This window comes from Malassezia japonica, chromosome 3 (genome assembly GCF_029542785.1).
Source record: "Malassezia japonica chromosome 3, complete sequence".
Taxonomy (NCBI): Eukaryota; Fungi; Basidiomycota; class Malasseziomycetes; order Malasseziales; family Malasseziaceae; genus Malassezia; species Malassezia japonica.
The window spans coordinates 589,718-607,467 of NC_083372.1; the positions used below are offsets into that span (position 1 = coordinate 589,718).

The following is a 17,750-nucleotide window of genomic DNA, read 5'->3' on the forward strand; positions in this document are numbered from 1 at the left end:
CTCTTGCAATCCTCATAGCCTCTTCATTAGCATCACTTCCCAGTGTCATTATGCTGTCTGTGCTCCGCCTCGCTTGTGTGCGATGCTCATTGTGCGGGCCATGTCACGTGCAGTGTCAGGAGCCGTGAGTGATCGGGTGCGATTTTCGCGGGTGCCCCGTCCTCTTAGCGTTAGCTTTACGCAGACGCGACGCGGTCCTCGAGCGCTTACGGGCTGTTGCACGCTGCACAGATCGGACGCTTGAACGCGCACAACCATGGAGCGAGACAATGCGACTGCCGGCTCGCCATCCGTGCCTTGGCGTTTTGCGCAGTGCTTTGGTGACAAGGGCGATGTCGACGACATCACCGAGGCCGACATCATCTCGACCGTTGAGTTCGATCCGACTGGCGATTACCTCGCCACCGGTGACAAGGGCGGTCGTGTGGTGATGTTCGAGCGCAACGATGGTGCGAATGGCAAGAAGCAAGGGTGCGAGTACCGCTTCCACACCGAGTTCCAGTCGCACGAGCCCGAGTTCGACTACCTGAAGTCGCTCGAGATTGAAGAGAAAATCAACCAGATCTGCTGGTGCCGGAGGCAGAATGCTGCGCATCTCTTGCTGAGCACAAATGGTACGTGAAACGTCTTAACGCAGATAAAACCATCAAGCTCTGGAAAGTGTTTGATAAGCCCCTGAATGCGGTCGCAGAGGGCAGCCTGGCCACTGGCGAGGACCCTGCAGCGATGCTCATGTCGAGCCAGACGATGGGCGAGAACAAGAGCGACGGCACGCTGCATCCTAGCCTGCTCAAGCTCGGCGCTCCAGGCGCTGGCCTCACGCCGAGACTCTCTGCGGCCCAGTCGCGCCTTTTGCGACTCCCCCGCCTTGTGTACCACGACACGATCGTTGCTGCGGTCCCGCGCAAGATCTACGCAAACGCACATGCCTACCACATCAACTCGCTGTCGGTCAACTCGGATGGCGAGACGTACATCAGTGCTGATGATCTCCGCATTAACCTGTGGAACCTGGGTATCAGCGACAAGAGCTTTAGTACGTCGAAATGCTAACCCAGACATTGTCGATATCAAGCCTGTGAATATGGAGGAGCTGACCGAGGTGATTACTGCTGCGCAGTTCCATCCCACGCACTGCAACGAGCTGGTGTACAGCAGCTCGAAAGGCACCATCAAGCTCGCAGACATGCGTGAATCGGCGCTGTGTGATCGCCATGCCAAGTGTACGTGAATTTGCTGACGCAGTGTTTGAGGAAGAAGAGGACCCCGCGACCAAGTCGTTCTTCTCCGAGATTATTAGCAGCATCTCGGACGTGCGCTTCAGCCACGACGGTCGGTACATCATGTCGCGCGACTATTTGACGTTGAAAGTGTGGGATGTGAACATGGAGAGCCGCCCCCTCGCTACAATCCCTATCCACGACTACCTGCGCCCGAAGCTGTGCGACTTATACGAAAACGACTGCATCTTTGACAAGTTCGAAGGCAACTGGGGCCCCACCGGCTCGACAGTGCTCACCGGAAGCTACAGCAACTACTTCCACCTGATCGACTGGGAACGTGACTCGAGCGTGGTGCTGCAAGCCGATAAGTCCGCGTTCAAGTCAAAGAAGCTCGCATCGATGAACAAGGGTCCTAGTCGCACGGCCGCGTCTGCGGGTGGGATTGGCTCGGTCAACCCGAACAACATCGACTTCAACAAAAAGATTCTGCACGCCAGCTACCACCCCCGGGAGGAGACGATTGCCATCGCGGCAACCAACAATCTGTTCATCTTTTCGGCGAACAACCCATCAGGCATGCCTGCGTGAGTTTGCCACCCTCATGTACTCTCAGATCTAGCACTGGCGCTGCGCTTGCGCCTCTCCCAGAGGTGTGCCATAGGCTACGACAACCCTACTTGCGTGGATGCCCACGGCGCCCGCTGGATCCGCTCCAGCAGTCGCCGGCGGTTGGGTGTGTCGGCAAAGAGGCCCCGGATCAGCGCCGTGATCTCTTCCCGTGTATAATCCAGCAGCGCGCCACCGCTGTCAAAGAGCAGGAACTCGATATCCACCAGTGAGCCGGTCAGCAGCTCGGGCAGATAGGAGAACTTGAACCAGCTCGTGACCGACGTCGCTGCCAGCGCACCCGCCGCCTCGGTATCGACCTGCGCGGCTTGGCTAAAGAGCGCCGTTTGCGCATCGAGCAGCGTGCGGCACAGCGCAGCGAGGCGCGTACTTTCGGCCTCGGAGATATCCTCGAGGTCTTCGATACTCGCCTGGACACGCACAAAAACGGACTGTACCAGTTCGCCAAGCAGGTGTAGGAGGACGTCTTGGGAGAGCACGGGGCGCCATACTGTCACGAGGTGCTGCAGGATGTGGCTGACCTGTGCGATGGCACGTTCGCACGTCGCATTGCGTGCATCGGCGTCGGTACGCGCAAAGCCGTCGGCCTGGTCCAGGCACTCGTGGAGCGCCGCCGTTTGCAGGGCGAGCTGCGCTTGCCGCCACTGGCTGCCGACATTCCGCAAGGCAGCCGCCTCGTGCTGCAGCGCGGCATCCAGCGACAGAGGGCCGCTCTTCACCGCCGGGCCCGGGAGGTGCGCGGCACGGTCAGCGTACGTGCGCATCTCGTCGGCAAGGTAGTCGCAGTCGTTCGCAAAGAGCATGCTCAAGAGCGGAACGTGCTGAAGTGATGCTGCATGCACCGCGGGCATCATGGCACGATACAGCTGGCAGCATTCCAGGAGCGACTGTGCCACGGCATGCCGAAGGCGGGGGTCGCTTACATGCGACAGCAGCCCGAACTGTTCTTCGGCATGCGCCGCGACAGCGCGGCACCGCGCCGAAATCTTGATCGAGACGGACTTCATGGAAGGCACCGGGGCAGGCGTAGGCTCTGGAGGAAGGGGAATGTGCTCAGTCTCGGGCGACTCGACGTCGGGCTCTTGCATGTCCCAAGCGTCGAACGAGCTGTCTTCGGGCTTGGGCGGAGGGGGCGACCGCGCCTCGGACGGCTGCGCGGGCTCGTCGAGCATCTTTTCGACTTCGCCGTCGCTACCCCAGCCCCAGTCGTCGTCCATGTCGTCGGCAGCGCCGTCCGGGCCGCTGGGTGTAGTATCCTCAGATGGCTTGGTATCCTTGGCGACATCGCCCCAGGCATCGTCCATGTCCCAGTCGTCGGCGGGTGCATCCTTTGGTGCATCGGTTGACGGCTGTTTCGGCTCATTATCTAAGTCGTCGTCGCCCCAGCCCCAGTCGTCGTCGTCTGGCTCTGGAACAGGCTCGGCAGGTGTAGGCGCAGGCGCCGGTGCCGGTGCGGGCGCCGGCGCAGGCTTAGCTGGCGTCTGCAGTGGTGTAGCGCCCAGCTTCTTAACGCCGCCCAGCGTCGGCTTCTTGGCCTTGCTCGGTGCAGGCACGGCCGGCTTCGGCGCAACGACCGGCGACTTGACCGGCTCAGGGATCTTGGGCGGCGGCGCCTGCTTCGCCTCTTGCACTTTGGGCTTGGGCTCGGCCTTGAACGGGTTCTTCGGCGGGGGATTCGGGCCTTCGTCTGGCACCTGGCGTTCGACGTCAATCATGTCCCACGACTTGTCGTCCATTCGCAGAATCGCCGCACGGACATGGTCGAGCACGCCGCCCAGCATATGCTGCGTACACAGCCCCCCAACATGCTCGACCCACGTCGGGAGGTCCGTCAGTGGCTCGAGCTGCGCCCATCCTGGGCGGCGCACCATCGATCCGCTGTCCGTCGAGGCGCGGGCGTACCCATGGTCGACGAGTGCGTCGTGGACTTGAAGAGCGAGGCGCGTAACCTTTTCTGTAGCCTCCTTTGCCGCTTCCAGCGATGTTTTTGTAGTCGGTAGGCACTGGAGCAGGTACGCCTTGAGCGACGCGACGAGTTTCGGGACAAGCGAGTGGGATACCAAGACTTGGAGCGTCGGCGCGAGCAGCGCGTCCTGGATCGCCGGCCCGTCGTGTGCCGACGGCAAAAAGAGCGTCTCGCGCAGAAAGACCAGCACCTGCACGAGGGCCGGGATGGCCGCGCCCTGGAGCGGATCCTTGGATGGCGTATGCGAGAGGACGAGCTGCGTCAAGATATCGTCCGTGGTCGAGGACTGCGACGCGTGCCAGTCCGCTACATCGCCCAGCATTGGGCGCACGATCTTGCGTTCGAGCAGCGAGGCGATGCGTTCGGCGACGGCCTCACCCAAGTTCATGCCCTGAGCGTATTCCCACAAGTCCAAGAGGCTCGGGGTGTTGGCGCTTTCCGGATCCTCGTGCGGACTGTTTTGCACGGCCAGTGCAATATCGCCGCTCGCGTCGAGCACCTGGACCGCGCGCTCCCAGTCCTTGTTGACCTGCGAGTGCATCTGGACAAGGAGACGCTGGCAGTGCTCCTTTAGGCGATGTATTGTCGCCGAGTGCGCGAGCGCTTCGTCGCCCGGCACGTCGCGCAGCACATTGTGCACAAAGTCGACCTCGATGCCGACCAGCAAGAGCGCCTCCTGTGCATGCGGGAGAAGCGTCGGCAGGCGTTCCCAGTCGCGCGCATCGAGGGCCGTGTGGACGTCGGCGACGTGCTGCATTGCCTCGGACAGCTGCTTGGTCATGTTCGCCACAGCCGATGTGTGTGTGTACTGTGCCGTAGCCGATGCGTACGCACGCAGCGCAGCGACCATGTCCTCGTCGAGGTACTCTTCGAGGCCGGGGACGTTGTCGCTGGTCTTGGCCTTCGGCGCCGCCTCGAGCGGGGCCGCGAGCGACTCGATCCGTGCATTCAGCAGTTGCAGCACTGCATCTGCAGGTAGTGTCTTTTGCGCCTCGCCGCCCGCAGCGAGCGGCGAGCCGACCGAGGCGAGGAAGCGCTCCACGTCCTCCGTCCCCATCGTGGAGAGCGGCCGTGCATTCACGTGGCTTAGTCAGCATTTCCGGCGTGTCGACGACGACGATGGCGGATCGAGTACAGAGCAGCGCGCACGGTAACCGTGGCGGACGTGGCGGAAACCGCGGCGGTCGTGGCGGCGGTCGCGGCGGGCATAACAATCGTGGCGGTGCCCCCGCTCCTCAAGAGAAGCCCAAAAAGGAGGCCATTCTGAACCTCGGCAAGTACGTCGACCAGCAGATCCGCGTGAAGTTTGCGGGCGGGCGTGAGGTCGAGGGTATCCTCAAAGGATACGACCAGCTGATGAACCTCGTGATGGACGATGTGCAAGAAACGCTGCACGACCCCGAGACGGGCGACGTGAAGAGCAAGCGGACGCTCGGTCTGGCGGTGCTGCGCGGCCCTGCGCTGACGCTGATTAGCCCCTCGGACGGAATGGAGATGATCGAAAAGTATGTCTATTTGCTAACGCAGCCCTTTTGCACAGCCTGAATAGATTAATATCCACTGCTAGCCATACGCTGCGTCGCGTACGAATCGGGGCGCATGGCAAAGTTGGGCGCGCTCGCCGCGCCGTAGGCATTGTCGTACATGCCCGAGGAGGCGCCCCACTGGCCCTGCGGCTGCGCGGGGGACTGGGCATAAGGCGTGTCCATGCCAGAGGAGACGTGCAGCGTTTCGAGCATCCGGCGGCCGCTCGGCGTCTTTTTGACGACGAGGAGGAGGCGGTGCAAAACACGCAGCGCATAGTTTGTGCAGATCCATACGCCGCCCAGCACGCCGGTCAGGCGCACGATGAACGCCACAAACGACATGCTGCGGCGGTGGATGGTCATGGTGAGCGGCTCGATGTCGTACTTGAAAAAGATGCCCGGGAACGCGGCAGGACCGTTGGGGTTGCGCTTGTAGTCCGAGACACTGTACTGGTTCGTGTGCACCTTGTGCGTCTTGGACTTGTGGTAAATGGTGGGGATCACCGAGAGGAAGTACTGGTACACGGCCATGGCTGGGTAAGCAAATATACGTACGATCTTCGGTGATTTCCGAGCTCGAGTCCAGCGGCTCGGCCATCGAGGGGAAGTGAGTGCCAAAGCTCAGCTCGGTCACGACGTGCGACATGTTGACGTTCCGCGGCGCCGCTCCAAACATGAACAAGGGCGACGGTGCAGAAATGTGCAAGTTGCCCGTGACCTTCTTGGCGAGGATGCTGCCGTAGATGCGGCACGCATTGTCGACCGTCAGCAGCGGCCACGTCGGATCAAAGCCCGAGTGCTTGTCGCGGGGGCCGAGCGGCGAGTATTTCTTGTTCGTGCGCGAGACCTGGCCTTTTTGGCCGGGCGCGTCGAGCGCATTCAGACTGTTCATCTGCTTGCGTTTTCTGCGTCAGACGAGGGACGTACTGCTTCGCGCGCTTGACCTGCGATCGGAATACGGTGTTGTCCTTGGCGATCAGTGCATCGTCAAAGTGCACACTATCGCCACTCGCGTCGCGCAGGTCCACCGAGAGTTCTGCGTCAGAAGCGTTACGTACGGTTGCACGGCGTAGCCACGGTAATATCAAGATTAATCTGGAGCAGCTTGCTGATGTGGCTGTCCACACTGAAGCCGACATCGTGCTCTCCGATAAAGTAGGACGAGGCCTCGGTCCAGATCATAATCAGCATCGCAACAGCGATCACAATCGTCGCGACACCGCCGCGTGTCGACCGCCGTACATACGAGGGTTGGGTCTGGGTCAGCAGGGAAAAAAAGACCTACTTTTGGAAAGGCATCAAACTGCCGGAGCTACCCATGAGTATAGAGACGTACCTTGGGCATCCGGTCCAGCGTGTCTAGGAGCGCATTGTCCGACATCGCGCCTACGATCGCCTCGCCTCGCTGCGATGGACGGGCTGATTATAAATAGAGCACTACGGGGGTCCATGTGGAGGCTACCGCCGATTGCGGCTCTCGGCGCCGGGCCCAGTAGGCCGCCGCGGCATGCCACCCTCTGCCTCGTCAATGTCGCCTTCCGCCTCGGTGCGGATGCGCTCGATTTCGTCGAGGATCGGCTTGTATTCCATAAAGCGTTTTTCGGCGAGCTGGATTAGTCGTGATACGTACGTCGAAACCGTCGCGGCGAAGCTGCTTGCCCCGCGACGTGCCCTCGCTCTGGGTGTGGGCAAGCGAGGCCCAGTAGTGCTTGGTGCGCAGGTAGAACGTCTGTAGGACTTCGCCGGGCTGCGGCGTTGAAAGGACGTCTTCTTCCGTGCGGTTTGCGTCCTTGGCGACGCCCATAAAAGCGGTCGCTTCGCGGCGGAGCGCCGCCTGGCGCTCGACGATTGCCTGCGCCTCTTCGGGCGAAATGTCCTCGAGCTCGAGATCGGCGACCTCCATGAGTTCGTTGTCGTCCGACTCGACGGTCTCTTCGACGCCCTCCTGCTCCTCGGGCTCGGGCTCGGGCTCGTCGTCGTCGTCGTCGTCGTCGTCGGAGCTGGAGTCGGAGTCGGAGTCGGAGTCGTCTTCGTCGTCCGACTCTTTCCACTCGAGCTTGTCGATCGGGCACTCTTTGAGGCAAACGACCTGGTTCATTTTCGAGAGGTCGATGGTATAAAAGTCGTCCAGGGTGTACTCGCGGTCGCCGCTCTCAAAGATCCCGCCATAGATATACAAGGTGTTGCGCTGCACGGCCAGCATCGCATTGTACCGCTCGAGCGGCAGCATCGACCTAGGGTCGTCGTCTTCGTCGACGTCCATCGCGTCGTTTCTCTTCTTCTTTTGCTTGCGCAGATTAAGACTGATCCAGCGGCCATTGCCAGCGAGCTGGTAGCCGTACAAGGCGTTGTGAAAAACCGAGTCCATCGACTCTTCGTCCTGCTCCGTGTCCGTGACGCCGCCAAAGAGCACGCCAGTGCTCCGGTTCGCCCACAAGGCCATGGTGCAGCCCGAGCGGGGGGGGTTGGGGGCGTACCCAATCTTGCGGCGCTTGGACCACTGGATCTTGGTCAGGTCCTCGTCCATGTGCAGCATCCACGTATCCTCGAGCGCCACACCCTGCGTGCGTTGCCCCTTGACGTATTTCTTGCAGTAGCCGCCATACAGAACCAGGCCTTCCGGCGTCGGCAGGAACGAGAATCCGCTGCGCGCGCCGGGCCGGCGCAGGTCGTTTTGCTTGATTTCGTGCCACTTGTACTCGAGCGTATCAAAGACCCACAAATCCTGCAGGTACGACGTGCGGATGCCCGTGTCGACAAAGCCGCCAAAGAGCACGATAAAATGCTTCCACATCGCCATGCGGTGACCGCTGCGCCCGCACGGCCGTACCTTGGTCTCGACCTTTTCCCATGCACGCTCCGCAATCGAGTACACCCACAGGTCGCGGTAGTGGTGGAACGAGGTCTGCTTTGTCCCGGCAAACTCCCCGCCAAAGCACCACAGCTGGCCGCCGCTGGCCGGCGACCCGACCATTTGATGCGCGCTGCGCGGTCCAGGCTGCGTATGGCCTGCGTCAGCTAGAATACATACATGCATACGAGCGCCACTCGTTTTTTTCCGGAATGTAGCGAAATAGGTCCTGGTAGAACACGCACGAGTCGCCGTCAAAGTACTCGCCGCCGTACAGCCACAAATCGTTGCCAAGCGGGCATGGCGTGAGGCTGGGTAAGTCGTGCGACGTACGTAGCATTGGCGCGGCGTGTCGGCTCGACGCCGACCTTTTCCTCGGCCGCAGCGTGCTGCTGTTCCCACTGCGTGCGGTACTGTTCCAGAAGCGCATCGAGGTCGTCCTCGTCCATCTGGTCGATATCGCCCTTGCCCTTTCCTTTGCCCTTGGCCTGCTTCGTCGCCCGCCGCTCCGCGAGCTTCTCCTGCTTCGCCTTCTTGGCGGCCTTCGCCGCGGCCTTGCCTGCACCCTTGGCTGCCTTGCCCATGCAAAAAAAACCTTCTCCACGGATCGGCGCACTTTTTCCTCCACTCTTCCGTCGCTTTTCGTCGAGAGGATGATTGGCGGCTCCCGCCCCTGGCGCCCGACATGTGCGACGGCAGGCACTCTGAAACGTATGGTGGCGCCTAGCGCCCCTATGCGTCCTGTCGTTCCGATGACGCGCTCGCGCGCGCCGTTGCGCAGTGCGCACACGGCCGCGACCGAGCCGCTGAAACCCAAGATCGTGACGGCCTATGCCTTTGCGGCCAAGCCCCGGGAGCAGGACCAAAAAGACGAGGACGGCAAAGAGCACCCTCGCGAGCTCATCGGTAAGATTGACCCCGAGAGCGAGCTCGGCAAGTGGCGTGCGTCGCTCCTGGAAGGCGGCGACGCCGGCGAAGACGCGCTGATGATTACCAAGACCCCCGACTGCGCTACGGTCATGATGGGCGTCGCGGACGGTGTCGGTGGCTGGACCGAGACCGGTGTGGACCCCTCGCACTTTTCCAACGCACTCCTTTACTATGCCACACTCTATGCCGAAAAGCAGGCGACGTTGCCGCCACCGAGCGAGGCGCTCGCGCATGCTTTCCAAGAGGTGAGCAGCGACGCATCGATCCAAGCCGGCAGCTCGACCGCGTGTCTGCTGCGCCTTGATATGGTGCGCGGCAAGATCCAGAGCGCGAACCTGGGCGACTCGGGCTTTGTGCATCTCCGTCCGGACCCCGCGAGTCCCGACGGCCGTCTGGAGGTGGTGGCGCACTCGCCGCCGCAGCTGTACGGATTCAACACGCCATACCAGCTTGCCAAGGTCCCTGCCGCGTTACGGCAGCCCGGCTCGCTGAGCAACAAGCCGGGCGACGCACAAGTCGCCGAAGAGGAGCTGAAGCAGGGCGACATGGTCCTGCTGATGACTGACGGCTTCTTGGATAATGTGCACTGCAAGCTCCCGCCAAAAGAGGCGCTGACGCCCGATGCGCCGCAGCGCCCCGAGCTCCTGCAGCTGCTCGATATGCTGCAGGACAAGCACCGTGAGCACTGGGCCACCCGCAAGCAGCCCTCGACGCTCGCCGAGGAAAAACAAGACTTTACCAACATCGTCGCATCGACACTGATGCAGTACGCACGGCTCTGCCAGTCGACCGAAGAAAAGGTGTCGCCCTTCCAGCTCGAGGCGGCCCGCTACGGCATTCATTACCCGGGAGGCAAAGTAGACGACATCGCGCTCGTGTGTGCGACCGTCGTGTAATGTACGCTAGTGATGCAATTCTACGCGCTGACCAGGCTGCCACTCTTGCACAGCCTTGGCAATGTTGGTCCAGTAGCGCAGCTGCACCGCGAGGTTCTTGATGCGGTCGGTGTCGAGCGGCGTAGCCTCAAACGCCCCATCGAGCTCGCCAAGGACGCGAGTGAGGTGCGCTTCGTTCTGCACACCGACCTCTTCGACCGTCGCGCGGTCCTCGGCCTCGCTCAGCGCCTCTTGGAGCTCCAACACCTCCATCAGTAGCTCGGGGTCCTCGAGCGAGGCGCCTTCCTCGACATCGCCGGCACCAGCAATTTCCAGCAGGTAGATCGCACGGTCGAGGGGGCGCACAAGCGTCTCGTACGCTTTGTTCACAATCGCGCTCTGCTGCGCGCCGATCTGCTGCTCCTTGTCGGGGCGCGCGACAAGGCGGTCGGGATGCGTCACCGCCATCTGCTTGCGCCACTGCGCTTTGAGCTCTTTCGGGTCAACCTTCCAGCCATTGCCGGGGACAGACGACCGGGGGACACCGAGGATCGAAAAGTAGTCCACCTCGCTCGGCACCGGCTGCAGGGCATGGCACGCGCCACACTGCAGCGCCGCCGCATCGTTCGTCGCGCCACACGCCGCACACGCTTTGCTGGGAACGGTCGAGTAGGCCTTGTAGAGAGGAAGTGCGTATTGCCGAGGCACGGCCATCACCGAGGGGCGTGCCGCCGCACGGCGCGCCACGCCGAGCATTCGCAACATGGTGGTCCCTTGCTGCTGAATAAGCTCCTCCACGCTCATGCATGGCGTCGGCGGCGCTGTTTGACCCGACGCTCCATGCCGCGTACTACCAGCACCGGTGGGCGTCGCAGAAAGAGAACGCGGTGCTGGTGTGCGTCCGTGATGTGCTGAGACTCCGGCGCGCGTTTCCCGCGCTGTTCGAGGCAGGCGCAGTGCGGCTCTACCGGCACGCCCAGTGGCCGTGCGTCTATGCGACGGTCGTCGCGACGGTCGTGGCCGTGCGCGAGGCAGAGGGACAGACAGAGTATACGGGTACGTGCCTAGGCTTATGCAGTCGACGACGGGTCGGCCGCGATCGACGTGCAGTGCGCGCCGACGCTAAAAAAGGCGGCGCCGGGGATCTATAGCTGCTATGTCCCGGCGGACGGGCACCACGACGCGCCGAGACTCGCGGTAGGCGACGTTGTGCGTGTGACGGGGCGCGTATTTGACCGCCGCGACCGGTCTCGGTCGATGGACGTGGAGAGCGTCGAGGTCGTCGCCGATCCGACGCACGAGCCGGCTCATATGCTCGAGGCGCTTGCGCGGAGCGACGGCATGTATCGCCGTGCGCCCGACATGCCCAAAGAGTGTGGCGTAATTGAAGAGCTCGACGGGGGGGCGGTGACTGAGGCAGGGAGGGCTGACATGCGCCCTGCACCGGCTGCCTCTTTTCGAGAAACGGGCGCACGATCGAAAGTGGGGGGCCTACCAAGCGCTCAGGGAAAAGACGCTATGGCGCCTCCTTTAGTACCCGCGCTGGCACGCCCTCGGCCCCCCCAGCCCCCCGCTCCGTCATCCACCCGGGCCATGGTCGAGTTCCTACAAGACTACCTCGCCGCCAAGACATCCGCCGCGCTCGGCCCTGGCCTGGTGCGTTCGCGGCACCTGATTCCCTCCTTTACCCTCCCCGGCCTGATAACCAGTGCGTCGGTACAGCGTGCAGCGCATGCGCTTGTGCAGCACAAGCTCCAAGGCCGTGCACTTCCCGAACACGCCCTGGCCGACAAAGAGCACCAGCTCCTGTCGCACTGCCTCGACCAGCTCGTACGCACCGGCGCCCTGCTCGAGCGGCGCGGCACACCTCGACGCTTCCAAGTCGTGTGCCCCGCGCTGCTCGGCGCGTACATCTGTGCACTGCTCGGCGTGTCGTCCGCTCCATTTTCCACACCCGAGATGCACCGCCGCCTGCGCCGCGCCGACCCCCGTTTGAAGGCGGTGCCCCTCGCCCACATAGACGCCGCGCTCGCGCACCTCGCCGCGCATGGCGTCGTGGCCGCCGACGGCCCTGTTTGGATACCTTTGTAGTCTCTATCGCTCTACAACGTTGCCAGCATCGCTGCGCCAAAATCGGACGCAACGGCCTGCAGCTGCTCGACTTCCGGCGGGTGCGCCGGCGTCCAGTGCATCGTCGGCTCCGGCGCACTGGCGTGCGACGCAATGAGCCGCGCGAGGTTGTGCAGGACGACGAGCATCTCGGAGCGGGCGACAGTCGTCATGAGATTCGGCGACGACGGGGGATACAAGGCCGGCACGGCCTCGATGAGCTCGTGCGTGCGCTGCGTCGCCTGCTGCAGCGCATGGTGCTCGTTCGGGGAGAGCGTCCCCTTTTCCGACTTGGCCAAGAGCGGCGGGAGGATATGGGGCAGCGTCGCATAGTCGAGTAGCACGCGCCCAGCCGTGTTCCACCCTTCGATGGTAAATGGCTTGCCGGCGGCGCGCGCCTCCTGCTCCGCCTCGCCAAACGGACGGAACAGGTCGAGGAGGAGCCCGGCGTCGCCACGCACAAACGCTTCCGGCGCGAGGCGCGTCACGGCAATCTGGTGCGCGTTCGACAGGCTCTCGGCACGCAGCCAGCACACGTACTCGTGGTAGTAGTTGTTCGCCGCGTGCGCCGCAATCGCCTCGGCGCCGGCGCGCCACGTCGCGGGAATGCACAGCGTGTCGAGGAACGCCGCGTGCTCCGCCAGGTGCTCGACGTTGCGCTCGAGCAGCGCCTGCACCGCAGCCTGGCGCACGTGCGCCTCCTCGATGTGCAGGAGGACAAACGCGGCCCAGTGCCACAGGCCCTGGCTCTCGATCTGCGCGGCGTAGGCAATCGAGAGGCGCGCGCCGTGCTCGGCGTCGGCAAAGTCGCGTACGTCGAGCGCACGCGCGAGCGTCACGTACGTGTGCCACGGAAGCGTGTGCTCGGTCGCACTCGCGCCAAAGTTGCGCGCGTTCAGCACGTGGTCGAGGGGGTAGGTGGGGTCGACGTGCAGCTGCACCAGCTCGTACATCGCGTCCCATTCCACGCCAGGACGCTGCGCGAGTTCGCGCAGCTTGAGCGCGCCGAGCTTCGCCGCATCGTAGTACGCAGGCAGCGGCGGCTGCGTGTCGCTCAGCGACCGCAGCGCCGCTTCGTAGGATGCCACACTCGCCGCGAGCGGCGCCTCCCACGGCACGCCGTACCACACGTGAAGGCCGAGTGCGCGGCGCCAGTCGAGGCCGGCGGCGACCTTGGCATCCGTGCCGAGGTGGCCGCACAGCAGCTCGTAGATGCGGCGCATCGCGGGCTCGAGCAGCGGCACGACCTGCTCGGTCTGCCACACGCTCAGCTGTGTCGCGAGGTACTCTTTGCTCGCGGCGTCGCCGCCGGCCTGCGCGACGAGCGTCGCGAGGCGCACATCGTTCGCCTCGAGCGCCGCGTCGGCCGCATGCTCGACCTGGAAGCCAGACAGCAGCGCAAAGATCAGCTCGGTGGAGCGGGATGCGGCGCGGTGCGCACGCGCCTCGGTCTGCACCGACGCGGCGGCGGCGCGCGCAAGCCACTGCGACAGTGCGCTCTTGCGGCGCAGCTGCTCGACCTTGGCGCGCAGCGACGGCGCAGCGTCCGCCGGCAGCTCGTCGCGCAGCGGATCAAAGAGCGCGCTGCCGAGGTGCCAGAACTGCGCGGCGTACCGCTTGTCGTCCGCAGCATAGTGCTGCGCGTGCGTCTGGAACGACGTGCCGGGCTTGGGGCGCACAAACGGCACGCCGTCCGCCACCGTTACGGTCGACGCGCTGCGCTGCTGCGCAAGGAGCGCCTCGGCGAGCTGCGCCGCCTCGGCGGGATCGGCGCCGATGCGCACGCGGTCCAGCACGACCTCTGACGTGCCCGGCAGGGTCGTGCGGTGCAGCAGGCCGTTGTGCACGAGCGCGTCGCGGGGCCCGCAGCCGATACGAAAGCTGCGGCCGAACGAGAGGCCCGCGTCGCGCGAAAAGAGGCCGTCGTCCAGCACGGACTGGGCGAGTGGCACACGCGCAACGGGAATCGGCGCGGCAAACGGCGTGTCGATCGCCTGGTCCGGCACGTCGGCCGCGTCGGCCGCGCCGGCCTCTTCCGTGACGTCTTCCACGTCTGGAACATCCGCCTTGGCGTCCACCGCGTCGACGTCCGCCATAAAGCTGGGACTCTTACTCACGCCTGCCGCCGGTCCCTGGCGCGGAGGCGTGTGCCCAAAAAAACTCGCCCGCATTACTTGCACTTTGCGAGGGAGCGCGCTCGGCGCGGGCGACGCAAGACGCGCGACGCTCGGCGCGGGCGATCCAAAGCGGCCCGGCGTCGCGGAGCGAGGGCGCTGTGCGACCGTCGGCACCCAGACGTCCGCCTCGTCGTCTTCGAGGTCCTCCTCACGGAAGTCGCTCTCGTTGCTCTCGCTGTGCTGCTCGTCGCCGAGCTGCATGGCAGGCACTTCGTCCTCGCTCTCGCTCTCCGAGTCGTCGAGACCGTAGCGCGAAAAGTGCTGCACGATAAAGGTCCACGTGCCAGACGTCGGCTCGTACGACACAAACTCGGTCTCTTTTTTGTTCTTGAGCTTGGTAATGTGCTGCTTGACGCGCGCGTGCGACGGATCCTTGAGCGGCTCGCGCGTCGCGCGGTCCAGCGGCCAGCACCCCTCGAGGCTCACGCGCGCAGGCACATTGAGGCCGTGGCCGAGCGCGGCCTTGGGCACGGGCACGTAGCCGGGCTGCAGGCCGTCGAGCGGCGTCTCGGACTCGAGGTCCTCTTCCTGGGGGTACACAAAGCACTCTTTTGCGCGCAGCTGCACGACGCCTCCGCCGATGCACGCGAGGTCAGGCAGCGACGCGAGGTCGACCGGCTCGAGGAACGCGACCTCACCAAAGCCGATGCGCTTCACGCTAAAGTCGGCGAGCGAGGCAAGCGCCTCGTAGTCCATGCTACGCAGCTCGGTGAGCGCGGGCGTAAGCACATAGTCGCCGTGCTGCGGCGCACGCGGCAGCGACTGGCGCGGGCGCGGAGGCTCGCTCACGCGCGACACGCTCAGGTCGGGATGCGGGAGCGACAAGCTCTCCTCGCCCACATCCGCTGCGCGCTCGACCGCGGGCGAGAAACGCGCGCGGGGCGTGGCGGTGAGCGTCTCGCGGCGCACGCTCGGCGAGCGCGCAAAGGTCGCGTCCCCGTCGAGGACCAGGCGCTTGCTTGTCGACCGGGGAATAAAGGCCTGCGGCGAGAGCGCCTGGGCATCGCTGGGACCACGGAAGAGCATGCTGCTCGAGCGCACCGGCGTCGCACCCCGCGACGCAAGGCCGGGCGTGCTCTCCCGGAAGGGCGTGCGCTCGCGCGCCTGCGACACGTCCAGCGCCGGCGTCGAGCCACGCAGTCGCGTCACACGCACCGCGTTACGCGGCGACGAGCGGAAGGGCGACACGAGCGGCGGCTTGCTCTTGGGCGCGACGTTGAACGGCAGCGGCGCTTGGGCAGCCGCGCTCGGCTGCGTGTTGGCGAGCAGCGCATCCGTTCCGTAGGGGTTCGTCGTGAGCGACGCGGGCGACGCGGCCGGGGCGGGCGCCGGCGCAGCAGGCGCCGAGGCGCCGAGGGGCTTGGCGAGCGACGAGCCAAAGGTGTTGGTCTGCGTGCCAAACAGGCCGCCGCTCGGCTGCGCAGGCTGGCTCTGGCCAAAGAGGCCGCCACTCGGCTGCGCCGGCTGGCTCTGGCCAAAGAGGCCGTCGCTTGGCGCGGTGCTGCTCGGCTGCGCGCCGCCAAACGAGAACGAGGGCTTCGGGGCAGTGGACGACGCGCCAAACAGGCCGCCGCTCGGCTGCGTGGTATTGTTCTGGCCAAAGAGGCCGCCGCTCGGCGCCGACGACGTGTTCTGGCCAAAGAGGCCGCCACTCGGCTGCGCGGGCTGCGCGGGCTTCGCGCCAAACAGGCCGCCGCCCGACGAGGCATTGTTCGCGCCAAAGGTCGACGGCTGCGACGGCTGCGAGGCGTTTTGCCCAAAGCCAAAGCCGCCGCTCGGCTGCGCGGGCTGCGCGGGCTTCGCGCCAAACAGGCCGCCGCCAGTGTTGCTGCCAAAGGTCGACGGCTGCGCACCCGTTGACGGCGCAGGGGTGCTGCTGGTCTGCCCAAAGCCGCCGCCGCCGCCGCCGAACGAGAAGGCGGGCTTGTTTTGCTGCGCGGGCTGGTTGTTATTCGCGCCGAATCCGCCAAACGACGGCGTCGACGAGGCGGGCGCGGCGCCGCCAAAGAGGCCGCCCGGCTTGGACTGGTTGTTGTTCTGGCCAAAGGAGAAGCTCGACGAGGCGTTGTTATTCGTGCTCGCCTGGTTGCCAAACAGGCCGCCGCTCGGCTGCGTGTTGGTGTTTTGCCCGAACGAGAACGAGCTCTGGGGCTGCGCGGGCTGCGCGGGCTGGGCCGGCTGGCTGCCAAAGCCAAACGCGGGCTTGTTCTGCTGCGCGGCATTGTTGTTGGCGCCTGCACCAAAGCTAAAGCTCGTCGAGGGCTGCGCCGCGGCATTGTTGTTCTGGCCAAACATGAAGCCAGACTGCTGTGCGGGTTGCGCGGGCTGCGCGGGCTGCGTCGTGCTGCTGCCAAAGAGGCCGGAGTTCGGTTGCTGCGTGTTCTGCCCAAAGAGCGACGAGCCCGTGTTCGACGCGCCAAACGCATTCGTCGCGGGCTTGGCGCCTCCAAAGAGCGACGGCGCGCTGTTTTGTGCGCCGAACGCAGACGTCGACGCGGGCTGCTGCTGGCCAAAGAGGCCGCCGGACGCGGGCTGCGTCTGGCCAAAGGTCGACGGAGGCTGTTGCTGGCCAAACGGCGTCGCTGCCGGCTGCGCGGGCTGCGCGCCAAAGCCAAACGCGGGCGTTGCACTCGCGGCCGGCGTCGCAGCCGGCGCACCGGTGCCCTTGGAGCGCCCTTGGCGGTAGTCTTGCAGGCGCAGCTCTTCGGGGCTCATCGACGCATACGCCGGCATCGAGGCAATGGACTGGTGCACGTCCCAGACCTTGGCGTGCGTCTTGGGGTCAGTCTGGTTGCTGTCTTCGCGGAAAGGCTGGTACGGCGTGGTCGCCGTGCCTTGGGTCACGGCCGGCACGGCCGCCTGGCCGGCGAGCGGCGCGGCGCCAAAGCCGCCGAACGACGCCGGCTGCGCGGTGGAGCCCGGCTGGCCAAAGAACGAGCTGCCGCCCCCGCCGCCCCCGCCGCCGAACGCGGTCGAGGGCTGCGCACCAAACGCGGGCTGCTGCGGCTGCGGCTGCGTCGCGCCGCCAAAGCCAAAGGTGTTGGTCGCCGGCGCCGGCGTCGACGTGCTGGGCGCGCCGAATGCGCCAAAGGTCGACGCAGGCTTGGGCTGCCCAAAGGTGCTCGCAGTGCCCGACTGGCCGAAGGCGAACGGCGTCGTCTGCGCCGGGGTGCTCGCTGCCTGTCCAAAGGTGTTCGGCTGGCTGGCGCCGAACGCGTTCGTGGCCGGCGCAGCGGTCTGGCCAAAGGAGCCGAACGCGGGCGTGGTGCTGGTCTGACCAAACATCCCCCCCGCTGCCGGCTGCGCAGGAGCGTTTGTGCCCTGCTGGTTTTGCTGGCCGAAGCCACTAAAGGACGACGCGCCGAACATCGCACTTGCGCTCCGTCCGCCAGAAAGCAGCGCGGCGGCGCGCCGGGCCCGAAAAGGGCTCACGTGATAGATTGGGGAAAAAGACGTGCATTGCTCG

The 17,750-nt window shown here is 64.9% G+C and overlaps 9 protein-coding genes across 9 annotated transcripts; 4 read left to right on the top strand and 5 right to left on the bottom strand.

Annotated features, from left to right (window-relative positions):
• Positions 1 to 256: 256 nt before the first annotated feature.
• On the top strand, positions 257 to 1,811 carry CDC55 (protein phosphatase 2A regulatory subunit cdc55; the record flags this gene model as incomplete). The annotated part of the gene is made up of 4 exons (XM_060266105.1): positions 257 to 614; positions 638 to 1,036; positions 1,059 to 1,223; positions 1,246 to 1,811. The coding sequence occupies 4 exons, from the start codon at positions 257 to 259 to the stop codon at positions 1,809 to 1,811; spliced, it is 1,488 nt and encodes a 495-aa protein (XP_060122088.1).
• Positions 1,812 to 1,885: 74 nt separating this feature from the next.
• YTM1_1 (ribosome biogenesis protein ytm1) lies at positions 1,886 to 4,873 on the bottom strand (the record flags this gene model as incomplete). The annotated part of the gene is made up of 1 exon (XM_060266106.1): positions 1,886 to 4,873. The coding sequence occupies one exon, from the start codon at positions 4,871 to 4,873 to the stop codon at positions 1,886 to 1,888; it is 2,988 nt and encodes a 995-aa protein (XP_060122089.1).
• A 62-nt stretch (positions 4,874 to 4,935) lies between these two features.
• Positions 4,936 to 5,365, top strand: lsm7 (U6 snRNP-associated protein Lsm7; the record flags this gene model as incomplete). The annotated part of the gene is made up of 2 exons (XM_060266107.1): positions 4,936 to 5,321; positions 5,344 to 5,365. 2 exons carry the CDS (start codon positions 4,936 to 4,938, stop codon positions 5,363 to 5,365), a joined length of 408 nt encoding a protein of 135 aa, XP_060122090.1.
• Position 5,366: 1 nt separating this feature from the next.
• Positions 5,367 to 6,723, bottom strand: MJAP1_002164 (uncharacterized protein; the record flags this gene model as incomplete). The annotated part of the gene is made up of 5 exons (XM_060266108.1): positions 5,367 to 5,875; positions 5,898 to 6,247; positions 6,270 to 6,378; positions 6,401 to 6,599; positions 6,679 to 6,723. 5 exons carry the CDS (start codon positions 6,721 to 6,723, stop codon positions 5,367 to 5,369), a joined length of 1,212 nt encoding a protein of 403 aa, XP_060122091.1.
• A 77-nt stretch (positions 6,724 to 6,800) lies between these two features.
• KEL3 (Kelch repeat-containing protein 3) lies at positions 6,801 to 8,777 on the bottom strand (the record flags this gene model as incomplete). The annotated part of the gene is made up of 4 exons (XM_060266109.1): positions 6,801 to 6,950; positions 6,973 to 8,351; positions 8,374 to 8,504; positions 8,527 to 8,777. The coding sequence occupies 4 exons, from the start codon at positions 8,775 to 8,777 to the stop codon at positions 6,801 to 6,803; spliced, it is 1,911 nt and encodes a 636-aa protein (XP_060122092.1).
• Positions 8,778 to 8,945: 168 nt separating this feature from the next.
• On the top strand, positions 8,946 to 10,019 carry PTC7 (protein-serine/threonine phosphatase; the record flags this gene model as incomplete). Its single annotated transcript, XM_060266110.1, has 1 exon — positions 8,946 to 10,019. The coding sequence occupies one exon, from the start codon at positions 8,946 to 8,948 to the stop codon at positions 10,017 to 10,019; it is 1,074 nt and encodes a 357-aa protein (XP_060122093.1).
• A 6-nt stretch (positions 10,020 to 10,025) lies between these two features.
• On the bottom strand, positions 10,026 to 10,763 carry JAC1 (molecular chaperone; the record flags this gene model as incomplete). Its single annotated transcript, XM_060266111.1, has 1 exon — positions 10,026 to 10,763. The coding sequence occupies one exon, from the start codon at positions 10,761 to 10,763 to the stop codon at positions 10,026 to 10,028; it is 738 nt and encodes a 245-aa protein (XP_060122094.1).
• A 41-nt stretch (positions 10,764 to 10,804) lies between these two features.
• Positions 10,805 to 12,089, top strand: MJAP1_002168 (uncharacterized protein; the record flags this gene model as incomplete). Its single annotated transcript, XM_060266112.1, has 3 exons — positions 10,805 to 11,054; positions 11,077 to 11,405; positions 11,565 to 12,089. The coding sequence occupies 3 exons, from the start codon at positions 10,805 to 10,807 to the stop codon at positions 12,087 to 12,089; spliced, it is 1,104 nt and encodes a 367-aa protein (XP_060122095.1).
• Positions 12,090 to 12,100: 11 nt separating this feature from the next.
• On the bottom strand, positions 12,101 to 17,653 carry MJAP1_002169 (uncharacterized protein; the record flags this gene model as incomplete). The annotated part of the gene is made up of 1 exon (XM_060266113.1): positions 12,101 to 17,653. The coding sequence occupies one exon, from the start codon at positions 17,651 to 17,653 to the stop codon at positions 12,101 to 12,103; it is 5,553 nt and encodes a 1,850-aa protein (XP_060122096.1).
• Between the last annotated feature and the right edge of the window lie 97 nt (positions 17,654 to 17,750).